At 38.7% G+C, this 19,828-nt stretch overlaps 1 protein-coding gene across 1 annotated transcript in view; it reads left to right on the top strand.

The window, feature by feature from the left end:
• LOC139667293 (cadherin-12-like) overlaps positions 1-16,365 on the top strand; it is a 90,369-nt gene extending 74,004 nt beyond the window's left edge. Inside the window, exons 11-13 of the mRNA XM_071546743.1 lie at positions 2,619-2,870; positions 15,680-15,857; positions 15,951-16,365. Of these exons, the coding sequence (XP_071402844.1) occupies positions 2,619-2,870; positions 15,680-15,857; positions 15,951-16,365 (845 nt within the window). The remainder of the gene's footprint in view (positions 1-2,618; positions 2,871-15,679; positions 15,858-15,950) is intronic.
• The last annotated feature ends 3,463 nt before the right edge of the window (positions 16,366-19,828 follow it).

Below are 19,828 nucleotides of genomic sequence, written 5' to 3' on the forward strand. Positions count from 1 at the left end.
GACATCACACCTAACATTATCATTCGGTTCAATGAGATGAACATTAATTTGATTATTTAACGTGATTTTGCATACATGAACCATATCGTGATATATATTGATATCGAGAAAAATCCTTATGATTATCATGATATTGATTTCAACCATATCACCCAGCCCTATGCGCAAGTAACTGTGATCAAGGCTCACGGAATGCTAACTAGCGAACCAAGGCTAACGCTAATTAGCATTTTGTGACCCTCAATCAAATCACTTTTTTTATAGTGTTGCAGTCGTCTGACAACAGAAACAGAAAGACATGTCAGTGACAACACCTGTATTGTGTTGTACATTATGTTGAATCATAAAATAAGTTATCACAGACAGAGTTATGGGCGACCGAAAGTTGGCTTTTTAACATTGCTAGCAATGGTGAGAACTGATCTATACCCTGCTGAAGTAAAAGGGCCTATTGTGCTCTCTCAGCTTTCATAAAACCCAAAGAATGATCTAGAAACCTGTTATAAGAGCTAGAGGTGTTACAACTTACGTGACCGTATGTTGTATACATCAGTGGTTCTCAACATGGGGTCCGGAGACCACCAGGGGTCCTTGAGGGGGCTCTAGGGGTTCCCCAGCAAATTGATGAATTGTTAAACTTCAGCATTATTTAATTTACAAGAAGTTAACACAATTAAAGAATGTAGAAGAATGACTGTTTTGATCATAGTTTCACTATTATCTCTCTACCTACAACACAGATAGTCATGGAATTCTGGACAAAATCATATCTAACAATAAAAATATTCTCAGATTTGGGTCCGAGAGACAAAATCTCATCAAATGGAGGTCCGTGGCCCTAATATGGACTAAACTAGGGGTCCTTGATATGAAAGAGGTTGAGAATCACTGGTATACATGACAGCTACCACTGTAGAAGCTCTTTTGTACTAGAGCGTGGTTTCAAATGAACTCCACCAGCTGATCTCTGCTGGGAAACTAACTAGTGTTGCTGGAAACAGAACAGTGAAAAAGGAAAAATTTGACACATTTATTTCATGTTCCTGTAGTCAAACTTGTGTAATCCTGTTGGGTGTCCATGCTTGTACATTTGAAGATGTGTTGATAGCACCTTACTTTGATGCAACATGTTGCAACTGATGGGAGAGGATTCTTTTAAATTGAAATGTCATTTGTCACAGATTGCTGTTTACCTGCTGGAATTCGCAAGCTCAGTAATGTGATGCATTTTCTTTTACACGGAGTTAATGCTTATTAAGCATTAACTAACCCTTAACTTAGTGTACCCTTATTGTAAAGTGTTACCTTCTTTTCTATTTTATATGTGTATATTGCGTTATCCTCTCCACACAATGATAACAATTACTTCTAATTTGTGTAAATTATGTTTGTGATCATAATTGCACAATCAAAATGCCTTTTTCTCCAAACATGTAATACAACTAATCCCCTCTACTTTTTCAAGTATTTTTAATCGTTTTTCCACTTTGGTGAGCCTGACTGCTGCAACACTTTGAGTTCAGCTCTTATAGTAAAGCATAGGTTTCTAATTCCAAGTGAGTCAATGTTGCGCCAAGCTGGCTGCAGTATCACAAATTATGCATTTGTAATACTGTAATCTTGTTATACAAACTCATTTACTACACCCTGTGTGTAAATGACTGCTGCTTGGAAATTGAATGATGAAATAAGTAAGTCAAAGAATGCAGTTGTGCACACATACTGTGAAGAAACATCCCTCCAATGACTACATTTAGTATGTTTAATTTAGGACAATGGAATAATTTTAGTTTATATGGTTTTTCATCTTGGGTCACGCGTTTCTCAGGTTACAGCTTGCTATTACCACCTTGTGCTATGTATTAGGGATTGGGTGATACGCGATATGGGGTTCACAATTTGATACAACCACGATATGATGTAATCAATAAAAGTTCAGTGACAACAAAGCATGACGGTGCAGAATTATGTTTATTTCTGAGCCACAAATGTTTCTAGCGATGGCATTGGCTTGCTCGAATGTAAACAATGATTTAAAGGTAACACTTTACAATAAGGGTCACTAAGTTAAGGGTTAGATAATGTGTCTGGTAATCATTTACTAATGGTGTTCATGTTAACTAAGGTATTCATTTATACATTATTTAATAGCCATCTTTATAAACTATTAAATAATGTATAAATTAATACCTACGTTAACATGAACACCATTAGTAAATTACACATTAGTTAGCTGTTAATTAAGGGTTAGTTAATGCTTATTAAGCATTAACTAACCCTTAACTTGTGACCCTTATTGTAAAGTGTTACCGATTTAAAAATGCCATTACAAAGTGCAAATAATATAACTTCAATGGAGAGCTTGTAAAATTGACATTTGTGATTAATACAGCAGAATAAAATGGAGCTAATATTGCGATCTATTTTTCTGCCCCGCGATACGTATTGTCCCAATTTTGTATCGCGATATGTTGAATTGCGATATATCGTCCCATCCCTACTATATATGTGTGTGTATGTGTGTGTGTGTAAATGTGCAGCCCTCACTACTACGCTACATGTGTCTAACTCCTGAGTCTCCACTGTAAAAATCTCCCATCTTAAATCTCTGTTTCCAGACAACACGGCCGGCATCGTGACGCGGCGCCTGGGCTTCCAGCGGCGGCGGCAGGACGTCTACGCGCTCCCCGTCGTGGTGGAGGACAGCGGCTACCCGGCCCAGAGCAGCACGGCCACGCTCACCATCCGAGTGTGCTCCTGCGAGCCGGGAGGCTTCCTGCTGTCCTGCTCGGCCGAGGCCGTCTTCCTGCCCGTGGGTCTCAGCACCGGAGCCGTGATGGCTATTCTGCTGTGTGTGGTCATACTGATGGGTAAGCCCGGTCCTTCTTTGTCTGAAACGCTGAACTATAAAGTACGGCAGTGGTTCCTCAACGTGGGGGTCCGGGGACCGCCAGGGGTCCTTGAGGGGGGTTCCAGGGGGTCCTCAGCAAATTGATGAATTGTTAAACTTCAGCATTATTTCATTTAATTCATTCATTCATTCATTTAATTTTATTTTATTTTATTTAAATTTAATTTGCACATTAATACATTTATATTTAATTTGCACATTAATACATTTATATTTAATTTGCACATTAATAGCAATATCTTGCCTTACAGTTAAAAATTCTACTTTATTCTATTCTATTTATTTGTATCTAGTATAGTAGTTGTGGTGTAGTGTAGTATAGTAGTTGTATAGTATATAGTAGTTGTAGTGTAGTTTTTGTGCATATATGTATTTTGTAATTCTGACTTTTACCTACCTCATTTTCTACCTCCTTTACCTACCTCATTTTCGTCATTTATGTGAATTGCTGTTGCAACACTGTAATTTCCGACGGGGGATAAATAAAGTACTCTATCTATCTATATAGTATAGATAGAGTATAGATAGTATATCTATCTATCTATCTATCTATCTATCTATCTATCTATCTATAAGAAGTTAACACAGTTAGAGAATGTAGAAGAATGACTGTTTTGATCATAGTTTCTCTGTTATCTCTCTACCTACAATACAGATAGTTATGGGATTCTGGACAAAATCATATCTAACAATAAAAATATTCTCAGATTTGGGTCTGAGAGACAAAATCTCATCAAATGGGTGTCTGTGGCCCTAATAACAATTAAACTAGGGGTCCTTGATATGAAAGAGGTTGAGGGTCATTGCACTAATGCATAATGCACTGAAAATTACACTATTTTAAGGCTGGTTACACAAGTAGTAATGATTTAAACTACCACTCATATCAAGTTTCTTGTCATAAATTTGTTAGAAATGTAAAATTGTTAAATAAAGTAAAGTGATTTTGTTTAAATAAAAAAAAAAGATGCCAGTGTGCAGGATTTACTTTAGTTTGAATCTGATGAAAGATTTTCATTAATATTGTACTTGATTCATGGACCAAAGATTACCTGCAGCACTAAAACACCTTGTTCAGAAATTATATCTAACAATAAAGATATTCTTAGATTTGGGTTTGAGTGACAATATCTCATCAAATTAGGGTCCGTGGCCCTAATATGGACTAAACTAGGGGTCCTTGATATGAAAAAGGTTGAGAATCACTGTGCTATAACTCCCTCTTGGGATGTGTGAGGCTTTTGTTGATGGGAGGAATATTCTAACAGTCTATGTGCCACAGCAGGTTTCAACTGACCTGATAATTAAAGCTACACCAGGCAAGATTTTTATGTCAAAATCCACCTGTCTTATCAGCTTAAATCACAAAGTGGGGCTGCAACAGAGAAGAGCGTCCCATCCCCACTAATTGAGTCAGTGTGGTCACTGGTGGGAAATCTTCTCCACACAGGAATTAATGAATCAAAACTTAAAGTTACAACCAGCAGAATTTGTAGCTTGATGAAACTCGAGTCCCTTAGCGGTAGTGTTTTACATCACTGTCACAAAGATCCCCCCCCCTCTGCTGAGAGAAGACAAATATGTATACAGAAGAGGTGATATTAAATTCTCCAGGGAACCATAATAATCCTGTTGACATGACTGAGGTACTTATTTTCATTATCCGTAGAGGATTGTGGAAATTGGAGTATTTCGTTAAAAAAATAATTAATTTCCTGTCCTGCCACTATCTAATTTAATCTAAACAATTACAGCCACGATTCCGCAATATGACATCATGTTATTTGTCGCATCCTTTGGCCTATCTCTATTGCATTTAAAATTGCAATTAAACTTTCAAGGCGATACTTTCGGGAAGAAGTACATGACTTGCACTGTAGAAACTTGGAAGCTGAGTGGAATAGCCTACTGAGCACAAAAGCACTGTACACATACCTGTCCTGCACCGAAAGGGATGGCAAGAATCGCCCCTTAATCTAACCCGGCATAGACTCTGCCTTACTCGCATTATCACATTTTTGATGTGCATGTGAACATGTTTACTGGTTGAAGAATTTATATTAAAATGAAAGAGCAAAGCATAGCATACGTAAAAGTGATGTATCTATGTTCCCAGCGTCCTTAATTCCCCAGTTCAATATTCTGTTAACACACATTAACCCTCCTATTGTGTTCGGGTCAAATTTGACGCGTTTCAAGTTAAAATATTTCATAAATATTATCCAGTTTTTTTTATTGGAACAAGGCTTCATAAACACAACAAAACCAATGGTTATCATTTTATTTGATTTTGAAGGTCTCTGACCTGGATGGCCAGTGCCTATAACCTGGATAGCTCTGATAAAAAGCCCCTCTGTTTTTTGAAACAGTTGTGGTCAGAGCTCTGGATAAACATCTATACACAACCAACCTAACCCTAACCCTACTAACCCTAACCCTAGAACTGGGGAACATAGGACCCTGGGAACATAGGAATGACTCTGAGAACTTTTGGAGGGTCTATGTGCGCCTTTTCCAACTGATGCCATGAAAACAGCACAGAACACCTGTGTCTGTGTATTCGTTTTTGGCATAATTTTAAATACCAAAAAATCCGGGAAAACATCCGGGTTGTCACATCCAACCTATAAAAAAAAATAGCAATAGAATGAATGTGCCACTGAAACGCAGTTTGAATCAAATTAACTGCAATTGAATAGAGCTGTGGTTGGACCATAGGAGTGTAGCATCCTCTGAGGGTATGTTGCTATGCTTATCTGCCTAGTCACATGATGAGTGCTTTGCTTACTGCTATACAGGACTTAGATGGCTTGTTGATACATCATCATAAGAGGAAGATGGGGGATATAAAAACAGAATCGTCTCTTCACCCCAATATTTTATACCCTTTTTGCAATTTAGCAAAATATGACATAATCCTAGTAATCTGAGCTTTATGCTGTTTATTTTCTTATCAATGCAAGCTGGACAGGATCATGTGTAGTTATTTGGCTGATTGCAATAATACTCACACAAAGATGTCATATACTGCAAGGCTGCAATGAGTATAAAATGTATTAACAGAACATATCGATGTAGACTTATTCTTTATTCTCAGCTCTAATTAATATTGTATTGTACGGTTCTGGAAACCCAGACACACAATGAGTTTCTCCTCTGTCTTTGTACATTCATACATATGTCACCTAAAGCTGTAATCTGATTGGAAGAGCTCTGAAAGGTGAAAGTGCAAACTGGTATGAAGGCTGATATTGATATTTTTGGGCTCAAGCTGCTGATAGCTGATACTTTGTGCCAATATTTTATACAATTATCTATTTTCATGGCAAAAAATTCCCCAAAACGCAAAAAAGGATTCAGTGTTTCCCTCTGATTTTTATTCTTGTCAGGGTGGGAAAGCCTCGGAAACGGCATTTAGACCATCATGGGTCACTAAAACTCTCCATTGAAAGCCAGACTAATGAAATTCTTTTAGATGGGTTGGAATTGATAAATTCTTATGTTGGTTAGCAGCTCCTTAAGGCAAGGTGAGGCAGATTTCATTGCAGGTTTCACAGACTGACTTCCATCATATCAGCGGTGGATGATACTGACTGGCCGATATCTGATTTTTATTGAAAGGCCAATACATATATACATGTCACTAGAGCTGAACAATGAATCAAAAAAAAAAAAAAGAAAAATCGATATCGCAAAATGAACTTCTGGAGTTTCCAAATCGCAGAGGCTGATATTAATTTCTTAAGAGAGCGGTGTCCAAAATGGAATTTCTGAACAAGGTGTTTTTTTGTGCTGCAGGTAATCTTTGGTCCATGAATCAAGTAATGAAAATCTTTCATCAGACTCAAACTCAGTACATCTTGCACACTGGCATTTTTTTTTTTAACAAAATCACACTAAAAAATGTTACATTTCTAACAAATTCATGATGAGAAACCTGATATGAAACACAGTTTAAATCATTACTACTTGTGTAACCAACCTTAATAAAAAAGTGTCATTTTCAGTGTGCAATATGCATTAGTGCAGTGACCCTCAACCTTTTTCATATCAAGGATCCCTAATTTAGTCCACATTAGGGCCACGGACCCCCATTTGATGAGATTTTGTCTCTCGGACCCAAATCTGAGAATATTTTTATTGCTAGATATGATTTTGTCCAGAATTCCCTGACTATCTGTATTGTAGGTAGAGAGATAACAGAGAAACTATGATCAAAACAGTCATTCTTCTACATTCTCTAATTGTGTTAACTTCTTGTAAATGAAATAATGCTGAAGTTTAACTTTCTAATAATCTAATCAATTTGCTGGGGACCCCCTGGAGCCCCCTCACGGACCCCTGGTGGTCCCCGGACCCCACGTTGGGAACCACTGCATTAGTGCATTTAGGACAACTCACTGCACACTGATATAACATGTTGTTGTTAAAACTTATTGCATTGGAAAAAATCCCAAATTATACTTGGTGTGTTGATATGGACACTTTTGTAACGGTTGGGGGTTTCATTTCTAAATTCTATTCGATTCTACACACATTACAAAGCGGTGAGGCATTTTCATCAGTGAATGAATGTGTATGATGTGACACTAGAGGGTGCTAACAACCCACGGTAAACATTTCCTTCTAATTATTCCGGGGAGGAGTCAGAGTGCACTCAGAGAGACAGACCTTGTAACCAAGGCCGATTGCTGATGTACTTATCTTCCCTTTTCCTGTCCTATCCTCTCATTTAGTCTCTGTTCCTTCTGTTACAGTGAATTATAGTTGCGTAACCACCTGTCTAGTCTCAATGGAAACAAGTAGCGGCCGCGTGTTGCAGTGGTTTCCTAGTGCACACATCTCCGACTGTGTGTGTGCATGTGTGTTCGTATAGGCAAGCCTGTGTGTGTGTGTGTGTGTGTGTGTGTGTGTGTGTGCGCGCTATGCTACAGATAAAGCAGATGAAATGAAAGCAGGGTGAGAGCAGTTTTTTATCCTGCCCTCAGAACTGAATCATCACAATCGAGAGAAAGACGCATGCAGGTCTTTGCTCTGCTGTGTTTGTGTGTGTGTGTGTGTGTGTGTGCATGCTGGAGTGACAGATAGCACATCAGAAAGGAATCACAGCCTCCCCGAGGCCATTGTGCCTCCTTTATTGGTGTCTTCTGTAAAGAGAGAGAGGGAGAGAGGGTAACTGAAAGGGGGGATGATTGCATAAAGGAAAAGAAAGGAGGAAGGGCTAATGGCTGCTAACACATAACATCCACCTTCTCCCCATGTTGGACAGACTGAGAGCTTTCCATGCACACTTCACGATGGCGAAATAGAATAATCACAATAATGATATTAACTTTATATAGCGGCTTTTCAGAACAAAGTTACAAAATGCTTCACAAAGGTACTTGGAAGAAAAACAGAGGTAATATAATCAGACGGAAGCATAGGGCAGACAAATAAGAAGCCGGGACAGTAAGAACAAAATGGAAAAAGAGTCAAAAAACGACAGAAAAGGAATAACAGCAGTGAACGAGTTCTTTTTAGTAGGGATTTAGCAGATGACACAGACTCTGCTTGACTGAGTTCCTCGGGCTGTTTCGAAGCAAAGGGGCTCTGACGGCGAAAAGCCCCAGTCACCTTTAGTTTTAAGCCTGGATCTGGAGATTAGCTAGGAGGGCACTGCCTGAAGAGCTCAGGTGAAGTTCAGGTTCATAACGGATCAAAAGGTCAGAATTGGAACTTTGGGCGAATCCTTGTCGGGCCTGAAAAACTGCAGAGCACTGTAGATCACTGAAAATCTTCTATTCAATTCTATTCTATTCTATTCTATTCTATTCTATTCTATTCTATTCTATTCTATTCCATTCTATTCTATTCTATTCAGTTAAGCTGGCTGCAGAATGGGGGTAATATGGTCTCATCACATATTCAAATTCAGATTAACTTTATTTTCCGCAAGCAACTTCATTTCTGCAGTGGTAAAACACAACAAACATGATAGTCACAACAATCATAATGCACAACAAGCCCACAGAAATAAGCTAAAACAGCAGATTTGTGTAGTGTGTGTGTGTGTGTGTGTGTGTGTGTGTGTGTGTGTGGTGTCCGAGGCAATTTTGTTGTAAAGGACCCAATAAATCGACCAAAATCAGTTGGTCAGCATAAAAATGTAGACAAACTCGTAGCATTAACATAGATCTTAGAGGAAGTTTTTGGGATATCATGCATTTAAAATATCCAACAGGCAATCCTTAAGGCTAGAGTTATGAGTTACCTGGGTTTATGGTACATAGAAATGTTTGAATATTATGTCTACAAATGACGTCACCGACAGGGAGCATGTAAAAGGAGAAAAACAAGGGGCCTAGGATCGACCCTTGGGGAACGCCACAACTGAGATTTTCTGGCAGCAAGATACGATTTAAACAGATTCAGAGCAGTTCCACCCCAACCCCCCCCCCCCGACCCCAATTTCTAAGAGATTGAGCAGAATGCTGTGATCAACAGCATCAAAGGCAGTGATAAGGTCTAACAGAATTAGGACAGAGCTGTCGCCTCTGTCAGCAGCAACAATGAAGTCATTAGTCACCCTGAGTAGGGCAGCTTCTGCACTGTGGTGAGCTCTGAAACCTGATTAAACATTTTCAAGGATGTTGTTGGAATTCATGAAGGACAATACCTGCAATTACATACTTTTTTTTGATTAGTAATCTGCAACATTTTCATATAAACAAATGTCAGAAACCAACAGTGGTGGAAGAAGTACTCTGATCCTTAAGTAAAAGTACCAATACAGCAATGTAAAAATACTCCATTACAAGTAAAAGTCCTGCATGAAAAATCCTACTTAAGTAAAAGTACATAAGTATTAGCAGCAAAATGAAGTTAAAGTATTAAAGTAAAAGTAGTGGTTTGGTCCCTCTGACTGATATTTTATTATATATGACATCATTCGATTATTAATACTGAAGCATCAGTGTGTAAGCAGCATGTTACTGTTGTAGCTGCTGGAGGTGGAGCTAGTTTGAACTACTTTATATACAGTTAGCTAGTTTAGTCCAGTGGTTCCCAACCTAGGGGTCGGGCCCCTCCAAAGGGTCACCAGATCAATCTGAGGGGTCGTGAGATGATTAACGGGAGAGGAAAGAAGAAAAAACAAAGTTCTGATACATAAATCTGTTTTTAGTTTTTGGACTTTTTCTCTAATCTTTGATTTTTGCTGAAATATTGGATCATTTGAACATTTATTGAAATGAAACCATGTGAGGTTTAGAGGGAAAAATCACTATTTGGTGGAGCTGTTAACAACTCATAGACATCTGAAATGTGACCCCGACTACACACTGCTTTTTGTAAGACGTCAAAAGCCAAAAAGGTTGGAAACCACTGGTTTCATCTTTAACAATGTGTTGTATTTTAAAAGCTTGTTATATTATCCATTGTGTCAAATCTCCATCTGAAAAGTAACTGAAGCTGTCAAATAAATGTAGTGGAGTAGAAAGTACAATATTTCCCTCTGAAATGTAGTGGAGTGGAAGTATAAAGTAGCATCAAATGGAAATACTCAAGTAAAGTACAAGTATCTCAAAATTGTACTTAAGTACAGTACTGGAATAAATGTACTTAGTTACTTTCCACCACTGGAAACCAAAACATATTTCTGCATCAGAGTGTGTTCTTAAAGTGATAGTCAGTGATGTTTTCATATAAATAAACTTTTGCGACTTTGTATCACCCACCCACTATCTGGTGTGGCAAACCTACTGTATACTTAACCGACCAAGCTAAACTGAAAGTGACGCAGAGATCAGGCTTATAGTGAAGATGGAGACGAAATTAAAAAAAATGGGAAGGTTATGCGAAATAATGGGTCAATTTTTCAACATTCCTGCATTCATTCCATGGCGAGCTCTTGATGCCCAGATCAGTTCTGTTTCTCTCTTCAGTTCCTCTTGGCACGTACCGTAGGTTTCCCTCTCATGTTGCCCCCCTGCCCAGATAAAAGTGGCTGCTACATCAAAGGGATGTAGCAGCCAGGGAGGGATTTCAACCATTTACTAGTGCATAACAACTACTGTATAATTTCTTAATGTATTTTAAGAAAGGGCAATTTTGTCCCTTTCCTGTACATTTTACGCACCGCGCTTCCTCGCTTGATCCTTTACGTTCCCTTTGGATTGTACGGCTGCAATTTTACTGTGTTTGAAATTGCCTGTCATCAATTTTGCTGGACAAAAGGATGTACTGGGAACTCTATTTAGAGCAATGCTTCCAAAAAAAGATTTACTCCTTACAGAATATTGACATTTTGTCAAGAGAGAGCTTATTTCAGGGTAGATTAACCTGTGCACTTTATTGTATCATCCAAATCCCAAAGAAAGCCCATCAACATTTTGAGACAGTGAATCGTATTTTTCCCCAGACAGGTTCCAGACTTTGTCTCTTTGTCATTTGAATTCCCATCTGGCCCAGTGCCGCTACAAACATTTCTGAAAGCATGTTACTTTCCGTTTCACTGTTACTCAATTGTACCATAAGTCAGTTTCCCCAGCAGCAAGCATTTTCCCCCAAAAAACCCTGATGCAGACACACGAACCTCTTCTATTAAGACTCCCAAAGAGCTGAACATGCTGAAACATCAATATACTCCAGTGCATACCAGCAGCCCCTATTAACCCAGCCCCTATTCTACTCCATGACCTTGTTTAGTTTGTATAGCACATACCCCCAAGGGGATGTTGTTTTTCTTTCTCTGTGCACTGATCTGCTTCATAGATCAGACGATTGGTTTTCAAATGGAGCGGGGGTAAGGGGTGCAGTACTCAGATATGGGCTACATAGGACCACATCTATATGGAAGGCTTAGAATAAAGGCTTTCAGATGGACAAGATCGCTCATTATTGGCCCTCATATTCCCGACTTCCTTCCATTGACATTACCATACTTATTCTTTCTGATGAAATATGTATCGGAGATTTATTTGACAGGGTGTAAATTGTCAGTGCCCCGCAGAAGCCTTTTGATCTCCAATGCTGCCTTTTTATAATGTGACTCGCTGCTGACATATTCTCCCATATGTAGTATGTATTTATCATGAGGCCTGGGACCAAGCCAAGCCATTGGGAAGGCATTGTTAAAATGTCAAAAATGCAAAAAGTCAGCCAGTTGGGGATCTCCAGTTTCCTCAGGATTGTCACAACAGTTATGTTCGCTCTTACACAATTCAACAATGTGGAGTTAGGCATCAGCATGTTTTGTCGGCTGTTTTCTTCTAATCCCCATTCTGTACTTCTGCTACATATCTAATAGACTAACTAGTGTTTTGTGGACCTGTTATGTGGTTTTATGGACTTTGTGTATTTATCAATTACCACCCAACACTGTGTTTCGTGAAATGCATTCGCATGGGATAATGAAATTTGTTGTAAATCACAATCAGCTGAATGAGATCAAGATTTTTACAATTTGTCACTTTCCAATTTAGCAAAGCAGACCTCGAAGTTTGCACCGAAAATGTATTCCAAACCCTTCTCCATAGATTCCATTGCTGCCTAGATTTTTCGTGACAGGAGTTGTGTGCCAAAAAAATTATGGCTGAAATTAGTTAGAGTACAATTTGCACAGGATTAGTATTATCAGGGGACCTCTGTAATATACAGTAATACAGTCATTTGTGCGGGAATTTTTACTTTACAAATTACTGGTACGCATGGGAGCCCATTTCCACAACATGTAAAAAAAAAATTGGGACTTTTTTGTTTTGTTTTTTTATCATGAAGTGAGATTTTTTTCACAATATGAGATGCTAACTCATATTTATGAGATACTATTTAACAATAATGACTTAATATCTCATAATTTTGAGATAATAAGTCATAATTATGAGATACTAAGTCATAATTATGAGATAGTAAGTCATTATTATGAGATGCTAAGTCATATTTATGAGATACTATCTCATAATTATGACTTAGTATCTCATAATTATGACATAATATCTCAGAATTATGAGGTGCTAAGTCATAATATTGAAAAGAATGGGCTTCATACGGGAAAAAAAAAAATAGCCAGATTTTTTTTAACAGGGTGGAAATGGGCTTCCGTACATACGGCAGCCTAGCAGAGGAGTTAAATCACAGACAATCTCCGCAATTATTCCAAATCACTGGATGTCCCCAGATAGAATTAGTCCCATGTGAATAACATTGTGGGCTGAAGACATCTCAGACACAGTGAGGTGCCTTGATGACTCAGCAGGCTAAGACATATGCTTGTATACCTTGTATGCGTTCCCCTGTGGCTTCGAATCAAACTGACCTTTATGGCCTACCCTCTCTACTCTTTCTCTATCTCTCCGCCATCTTTCCAGTTACTCTTCTCTAGGCACAACTGTATAACAAGCAGAAAAACACATTAGGAAGTACATCATCTTCTAATAATAGAACCACACTGTACCTCTGTTTTCCCAGCTGCAGTTGCACTTGTACGTCCGGTGAACATGTAATTGTGACATTGTGGGTTTGAATCATACTCATGACCTTCCTCACGTCATCCCCCATCTACCTCTCTCTCTCTCTCTTCCATTTCTTCTGTCACTATCTACTGTGCACAACCTAATATAATGTAGAAAAACAGACCTGTGTTATGTGACATATCTTTAACAGAACTGCTGCCACGCTTCTATATTCTATTAGAGCTTGTACTAAAATATAGAAAATTATGGCTGCCTTTGTACATTCAAGAGAGCTAAAAATATCCTATGCTGCCATGTTATGCATACAATACTGATTTTTAAATTTGTGCAGCACAAGGCTTTATGAAAGAGGCTGGAGTCGCCCGCTGTAGAATGAGTTCCAGTTGTGAAACTAATCCACAGCACTGTTTCTTGTTCTGCACTGTACATCTGACACAGACAGCAGGCTCTAAACCAGCCTTATTATGTTCCAACTAATCCATTTGTGTGCCTTTCCCTCTGACGGCTGCCTCAAACAGCAACCAGAGACACAACACGCACAAACCGGTTTGTGTAGTCTTGGGGGTGAAATTGAAAAACTCTGTAAAGTTAAAAAAAAAAAAAAAATGTTCATGGTGTAACTTTAGCGCTAAATAAAATGTTCCAAGAGAGCTGGAACTTCAAAGGATGTTGATTTGCTGTTTGGAAAATGTGTCGTTTCAATTTGAGATGTATTAATAAAGAGGGCTTTAATCGAGAGTCAAGGCCAGGTCTAAAGGCGGTCGAGACCAAGTCAAGACCAAGACCAGAGCAAATCGAGTCCTATTCAACACCAAGATCAAAACAGGCAATAAACAGTGTACATGTCTATCTGAATGTAGAAATAATGTTTGATGACATTTCATTCATAGATTTTAGCAGAGGTGGTAGAAGTACACAAATTCCCTACTCGAGTTAAAGTGCAAATACTCATCTAAAAATATACTCTGGTAGAAGTTGAAGTACCGTTTCAAATCCTTTACTCAAGTCAAAGTATAAAAGTACATGGTCTTAAATTTACTTATTACTTATAAAAGTAAAAGTCGTTCTCTAAAAAAGTCATTTCTAATGTTCTAAACTGGTTTTCTGTTGAGCGTTCCCACTGAGCAATTTTACGTTGATTAGACGTTTAAAACACGTCTAAATGGCCATAGCCGTCTAGGCTAAATTAAGTTTAAATGGGGTTGAAAAGTGAAAGTTTATTAGATGTCTATACATAGACAATATTATCCTGGACTATATGATAGCTACGCATAGACGCAATGTTGAAATCACGTCTTTTGCTCAGTGGGTTCCTCTGAATCCCAGATGAGAAAGAGTCTGCAGCTCAGATCAGGAAACCTGAACCCTAGCAGCTGAATTCACTAACGTTAATTATCTCTCTTGTTGCTTCTCTCTCTCTCTCCCTCTCCCTTTCCTTCCTTTGTGGTGTTGCTTTGCTGAACAAGCAGCCAATCACATCTGGTTCTTGATCAGCTGCTTCCGGGATGGAAGCCGTCTGATGCTGACAATAATTTTTCTTTAGAAAATCAGTTGATGATTTCCAGAGAGTAACGAGTCTGTTTTGAAAATGTAGTGAGTAGAAAGTACAGATTTTTCTTTTGAAATGTAGTGAGTAAAAGAAAAAAGTCTTCAGTGAAAGAAAAACTTGAGTAAAGTACAGATACTTGAAAATCTTACTTAAGTACAGTAATGAAGTATTTTTACTTTGTTACTTCCCACCTCTGGATTTTAGTTACATCACACCACGTCCTAAAAATTGCAATAAACAATAAAATGGACCAGATATGGATTTTCATTGGTTGCATGCTTAAAGCAATATTCCACTTCGTTTTACATGGGGGGTATTCAGCATTTGACTGTCATGAAAACCAGAATATCAATTAATCAGCAAGATCAAATGCAGCTGGACCAGTTTGTAGCATTAGGATTTTTACTTCCCATTCATTTGAATGAGGCCACAAAAATAGACTGAAAACTGACATTTAACACGCTGGTGAACAGCTTCAACAACAGATCCTGCTACTGTGGTTTTCAAATGACTGTGGGTCCAACGTTTAAGAACATAATTTTGTTTTTATTTTCTTTATGAGACTATATATGACAGATTTTGGTTGCAATAGAATATCGAATTCATGTCTCTTAGTGCTGCCAGACTTGGTCAGATCATCTGCCAGAAAATAAATGGATATAAAACCAGACTAGAATCATGAATGCATAAAAAAATATTACATTTGCATAAGTGCCGTTCAACTAAATCCATCACCTCATTCTCTCTGTGTCTTTTTTTTTTAAGTCATGGCCGCCTTGTACGTGGGCCAGCGGCGCCACAAGGAGAAGGAGACGCTGATGTCGTCGAAGGAGGACGTCCGGGACAACGTCATCCACTACGACGACGAGGGCGGCGGCGAGGAGGACACGCACGCCTTCGACATGGGCACGCTGCGCAACACGCACACGCGGCGCGCCAGCACGCACATCGCCAACGTCAACGGCAACGCGCACCACAAGAGCGACAACGGCAACGCGCACCACAAGAGCGGCAACGGCAACGCGCACCACACGAGCGCCACCAGTGAGAAAAACGGCTACGGCGACGGGGTCCTGCTGCACCTCAGCGGCTGCCGGGACCACGTGAGGTCGCCCGACATCCACCGCCAAACGGCCGGTATCGCCATCGCGAACGACGGGGCCCCGCCCGGAGTGACCGAAGGCGACGCCGAAATGATCCGCGAGTTCATCCAGCAGCGTCTGGAGGAGGGCCAGCTGGGTTACGCCGCGCCGCCGTACGACTCGCTCGCCACCTACGCCTACGAGGGCGAGGGCTCGGCGGCCGGCTCGCTCAGCTCCATCGAGGAGACGTGGGCGATCGACGGGTCGGAGGATTTCAGTTCCCTCGGCGACTGGGGACAGTCGTTCAAGACGCTGGCCAGCATCCTCGACAGACAGCCGCGCAATCAGACCGAGCCGGAGGAGAGCTGAGGGGACGGAGCTCTTTGTGTGTGTGTGAAGTGTGAAGTGTGTGTCAAAGTTGGACAGCAAGAGAGGCACTTTGGGTCGGTGCTTCTGATTACAGTGACAGATGCAGCGGCCCAGCAGAGTGGCTCAAAAAGACTTCTGTTGAGCGGGATCGATGGCACAAAAAGTAGTTTGCTTTTCTGGATGTGTGTGTCTTTTTTTACAGTAACCAGGCGGTTTTTGTGAGAGGCACTGGCTAGAATAATTTAGGAAGTTGTTCCCGGTAGGTAACGGTTGTTGCGGACTGACTAGAGAGCAGGGGATCTAGCTGCAGATTCTGATGTAAGGTAAACTCGATAGCTCCTCAAAGTGCCTGAGGTACTATATGTTTACATGTATTTTTGTTTCATGTTATTTAATAAAGTTCTGTTTAACTGCTGTTTTTGACTTCAGCAGCAGCTCCTTGAGTCTCATGAAAGTGATTCACCCGGTAACAACGCATTATGTAATAACACCGCATTATGTAATAACTCGACAAAATGTAGTACATTTTCACTTCATTATGTAATAACACCCGCATTTTGTAATAATCTGCCGCATTTTGTAATACACAGCCTGAAGGCAATATGTAATACATTTTCCCCGCATTTTGTAATAAACGATTACATATTGCGGTGATTACAAAATATGTGAGTTTCTATTAAGCTAAGGAATACAGTGACACTTAATGTAGTTTTGACCAATGAAAGATACTACTAATCTACTGAACTAATAGTATCTTTTTAAAATGAATTTTGAGTCAGTATGATTCATGCTAGAATGCATAAAATAAACATTGTTGTTATAATGTTATAACGATTTTTATGAATGAAGACATCCATTTTGGTTGGTTATTACATAATGCATTATATTATTACATTTTCATCAAAAAAAAAGTGCAACTCCCGTATTTTGTAATAACCACCGGAATATGTAATAATTTATTACAATATGCAGGGAAATTTATTACATATTGCGTTCAGGCTGTGTATTACAAAATGCGGCAGATTATTACAAATGCGGGTGTTATTACATAATGAAGTGAAAATGTATTACATTTTGTTGAGTTATTACATAATGCAGTGTTATTACATAATGCGTTGTTACACACCCAAAAATGGAATATAGGTTTACACCAATTTAGCACACAATAATGACCTCAAAGAAATTAAAAGATTATCATTCAAATAGCTGATAATTTGGCTGCTCTTGCCTTGCTATTTGATAATAAGAGATGTATTTGTGAACTGCAATCTCTTGTTGTGTTCATTTTCTGGGAATTATCGGTTTTACACCTCATTCACTTGACAGTCACTTTGAATGTCGAGCGATTTGTAATTTTTTTTAAATGTCACCACCTGCCACCGTCTCCCATTGTAATGAGGGTTTTTGCATTAAGATTCTTCGCTAGACAAAATAGGGGGAAAAAAAAGTGGAAGAAAGATTTGGAAAAAAATTGAGAAAAACAGTTGGGCTATGAGTTGAAATGGGCTTGAATCCAGTTTTGTAAGGAGTTTTGTAAGTTTCTTAAAGTTAGCAGACAATATGATGTCAGTAATAGAATAAATTGTGATTTTTTTTTATAACTTTTTTGTAACGTTTGATCCAGCCCTTGTATCGGATGTTTGGACAACACATTTCAGAGATAAATATAATAAATCAACAACAATTCCAGATTTGGCCTTTGATTAACACTTTCTCAAGTGAACATATATTAAATGATGAACATTTATTTATTCCCCTTATCTACTGAACATCACATGATAAAGACAATGGTATTGATGCTGTCATGTGAACACCATTGTTTTTATTTGAATTGAAGGTTTGCATGGTCCTCTGTTAGTCCATGAAACATGTCAAGTAAACAAGTGTCTCTTTTTTTCCTCTTTAATTAAGGAGGAATCTTTAATTAAAAAAAAAAAAATCTTTAATGATCTCAATGGTTGTTCCCATCAGTCCCCTATGTCTGCTGATGAGAAATGTGATAAACGAATAGTGTGATAATAATTATGAACCCTACTGTGATGACTAATGTGATAATGATTGTAGGAATGTTCATTACCCAACCGATAGATAGAAAATATAAAAACTTACTCTACTCTAACTATAATTATAGTAATTATAGTAATAAAAGCTAATATCACCTGTTATGGCTCCTGCAATTACACATAATCACATTACAGTTTGCAAAAAACATTTAAGCATGAGAGATTGTTGATACCAACATAATTTAACACCTTTCAAAATAATGATTGATACTGATTATCTATAACAATACTCAAATTACATTCTGCAGATCGTAAAAGTGATTTGTTATTTATATGGAGACAAAGCAACCCAAAACTTTTCTATGGAAGAGGATTAGTCAGAATTCTGAGAAAAAAAGTATGAATTCTGAGTTTAAAGTCAGAATTCTGAGTTTAAAGTCAGACCTCAAATACATTTTTCATGTGGCCCTAATCCTCTTCCGTGGTTTTCAGATTACATTACTGAGATAAAAATATTCCAGGGTTATTTCATTCCTTTTTTAAGTATGCAGTCACAAGTGTGTTACCTTCCTGTATCTGTCAGTGTAGTCAGTAGCGCTGTAAACTGTACAGATGGAATTCACACTCTTTACTGCATTCTTTGCTGCACTGTTGCTCCATCTCCAAACGAATAGATTGGAAAAATCTAATTTTATTTTCTTTTCAGCTGTCAGGAGATGTGAGGGGTGGCAGTTTTGTATTATGCCTGTTAAGCTCAACAAGTTGAAGTTTCAACTTTATTTGGTCCAACTGGCAATTGGAAATATTAAAAACAATAAACACTGACAGGCTCAACACCAACGACATACACCAATGAAAGGTGTTTCTGGCAAGCAGCATAAAATAAATCATCATCATCACCATCATCACCAATTTCATGACATAATGATCGACAATCATGATCCTCCTCCTCCCTCTATCAGCATTTAGGAGGTCACATGGTGCGGTCACGCCTACAGTTTGTTTTCTTTGGTCCGAACAACAGGGGAAAAGTTAACTTTGTTGCATTTTTGTATTTCGTTTGTTTAGGTTCACACTGGCTAGTTACAAGTGAACCAAAACGGTCACATGGACTCATTTATTGGAAAGAGTTTTGGCAACCTGTTATTCTGCGAGATTAGACATTTCAGCAACACTTAGAAAATCTAAGGCAGTAGGGATAACGAAGTCCTCTACCAACATTTAGAAAGTCTAAGGCAGTAGGATAAATAAGTCCTCTACCAACATTCAAGATGTCTAAGGCAGTAGGGATAAAGAAGTCCTCTACCAACATTTAGAAAGTCTAAGGCAGTAGGGATAAAGAAGTCCTCTACCAACATTTAGAAAGTCTAAGGCAGTAGGATAAAGAAGTCCTCTACCAACATTTAAGGTGTCTAAGGCAGTAGGATAAAGAAGTCCTCTACCAACATTCAAGATATCTA

The sequence above is a fragment of the Centroberyx affinis genome, unplaced genomic scaffold, assembly GCF_046629955.1.
Source record: "Centroberyx affinis isolate AG114_WGS23_722 - 3 ecotype Tasmania unplaced genomic scaffold, CSIRO-AGI_Caff_v1 ptg005425l_1, whole genome shotgun sequence".
Lineage (NCBI taxonomy): Eukaryota > Metazoa > Chordata > Actinopteri > Beryciformes > Berycidae > Centroberyx > Centroberyx affinis.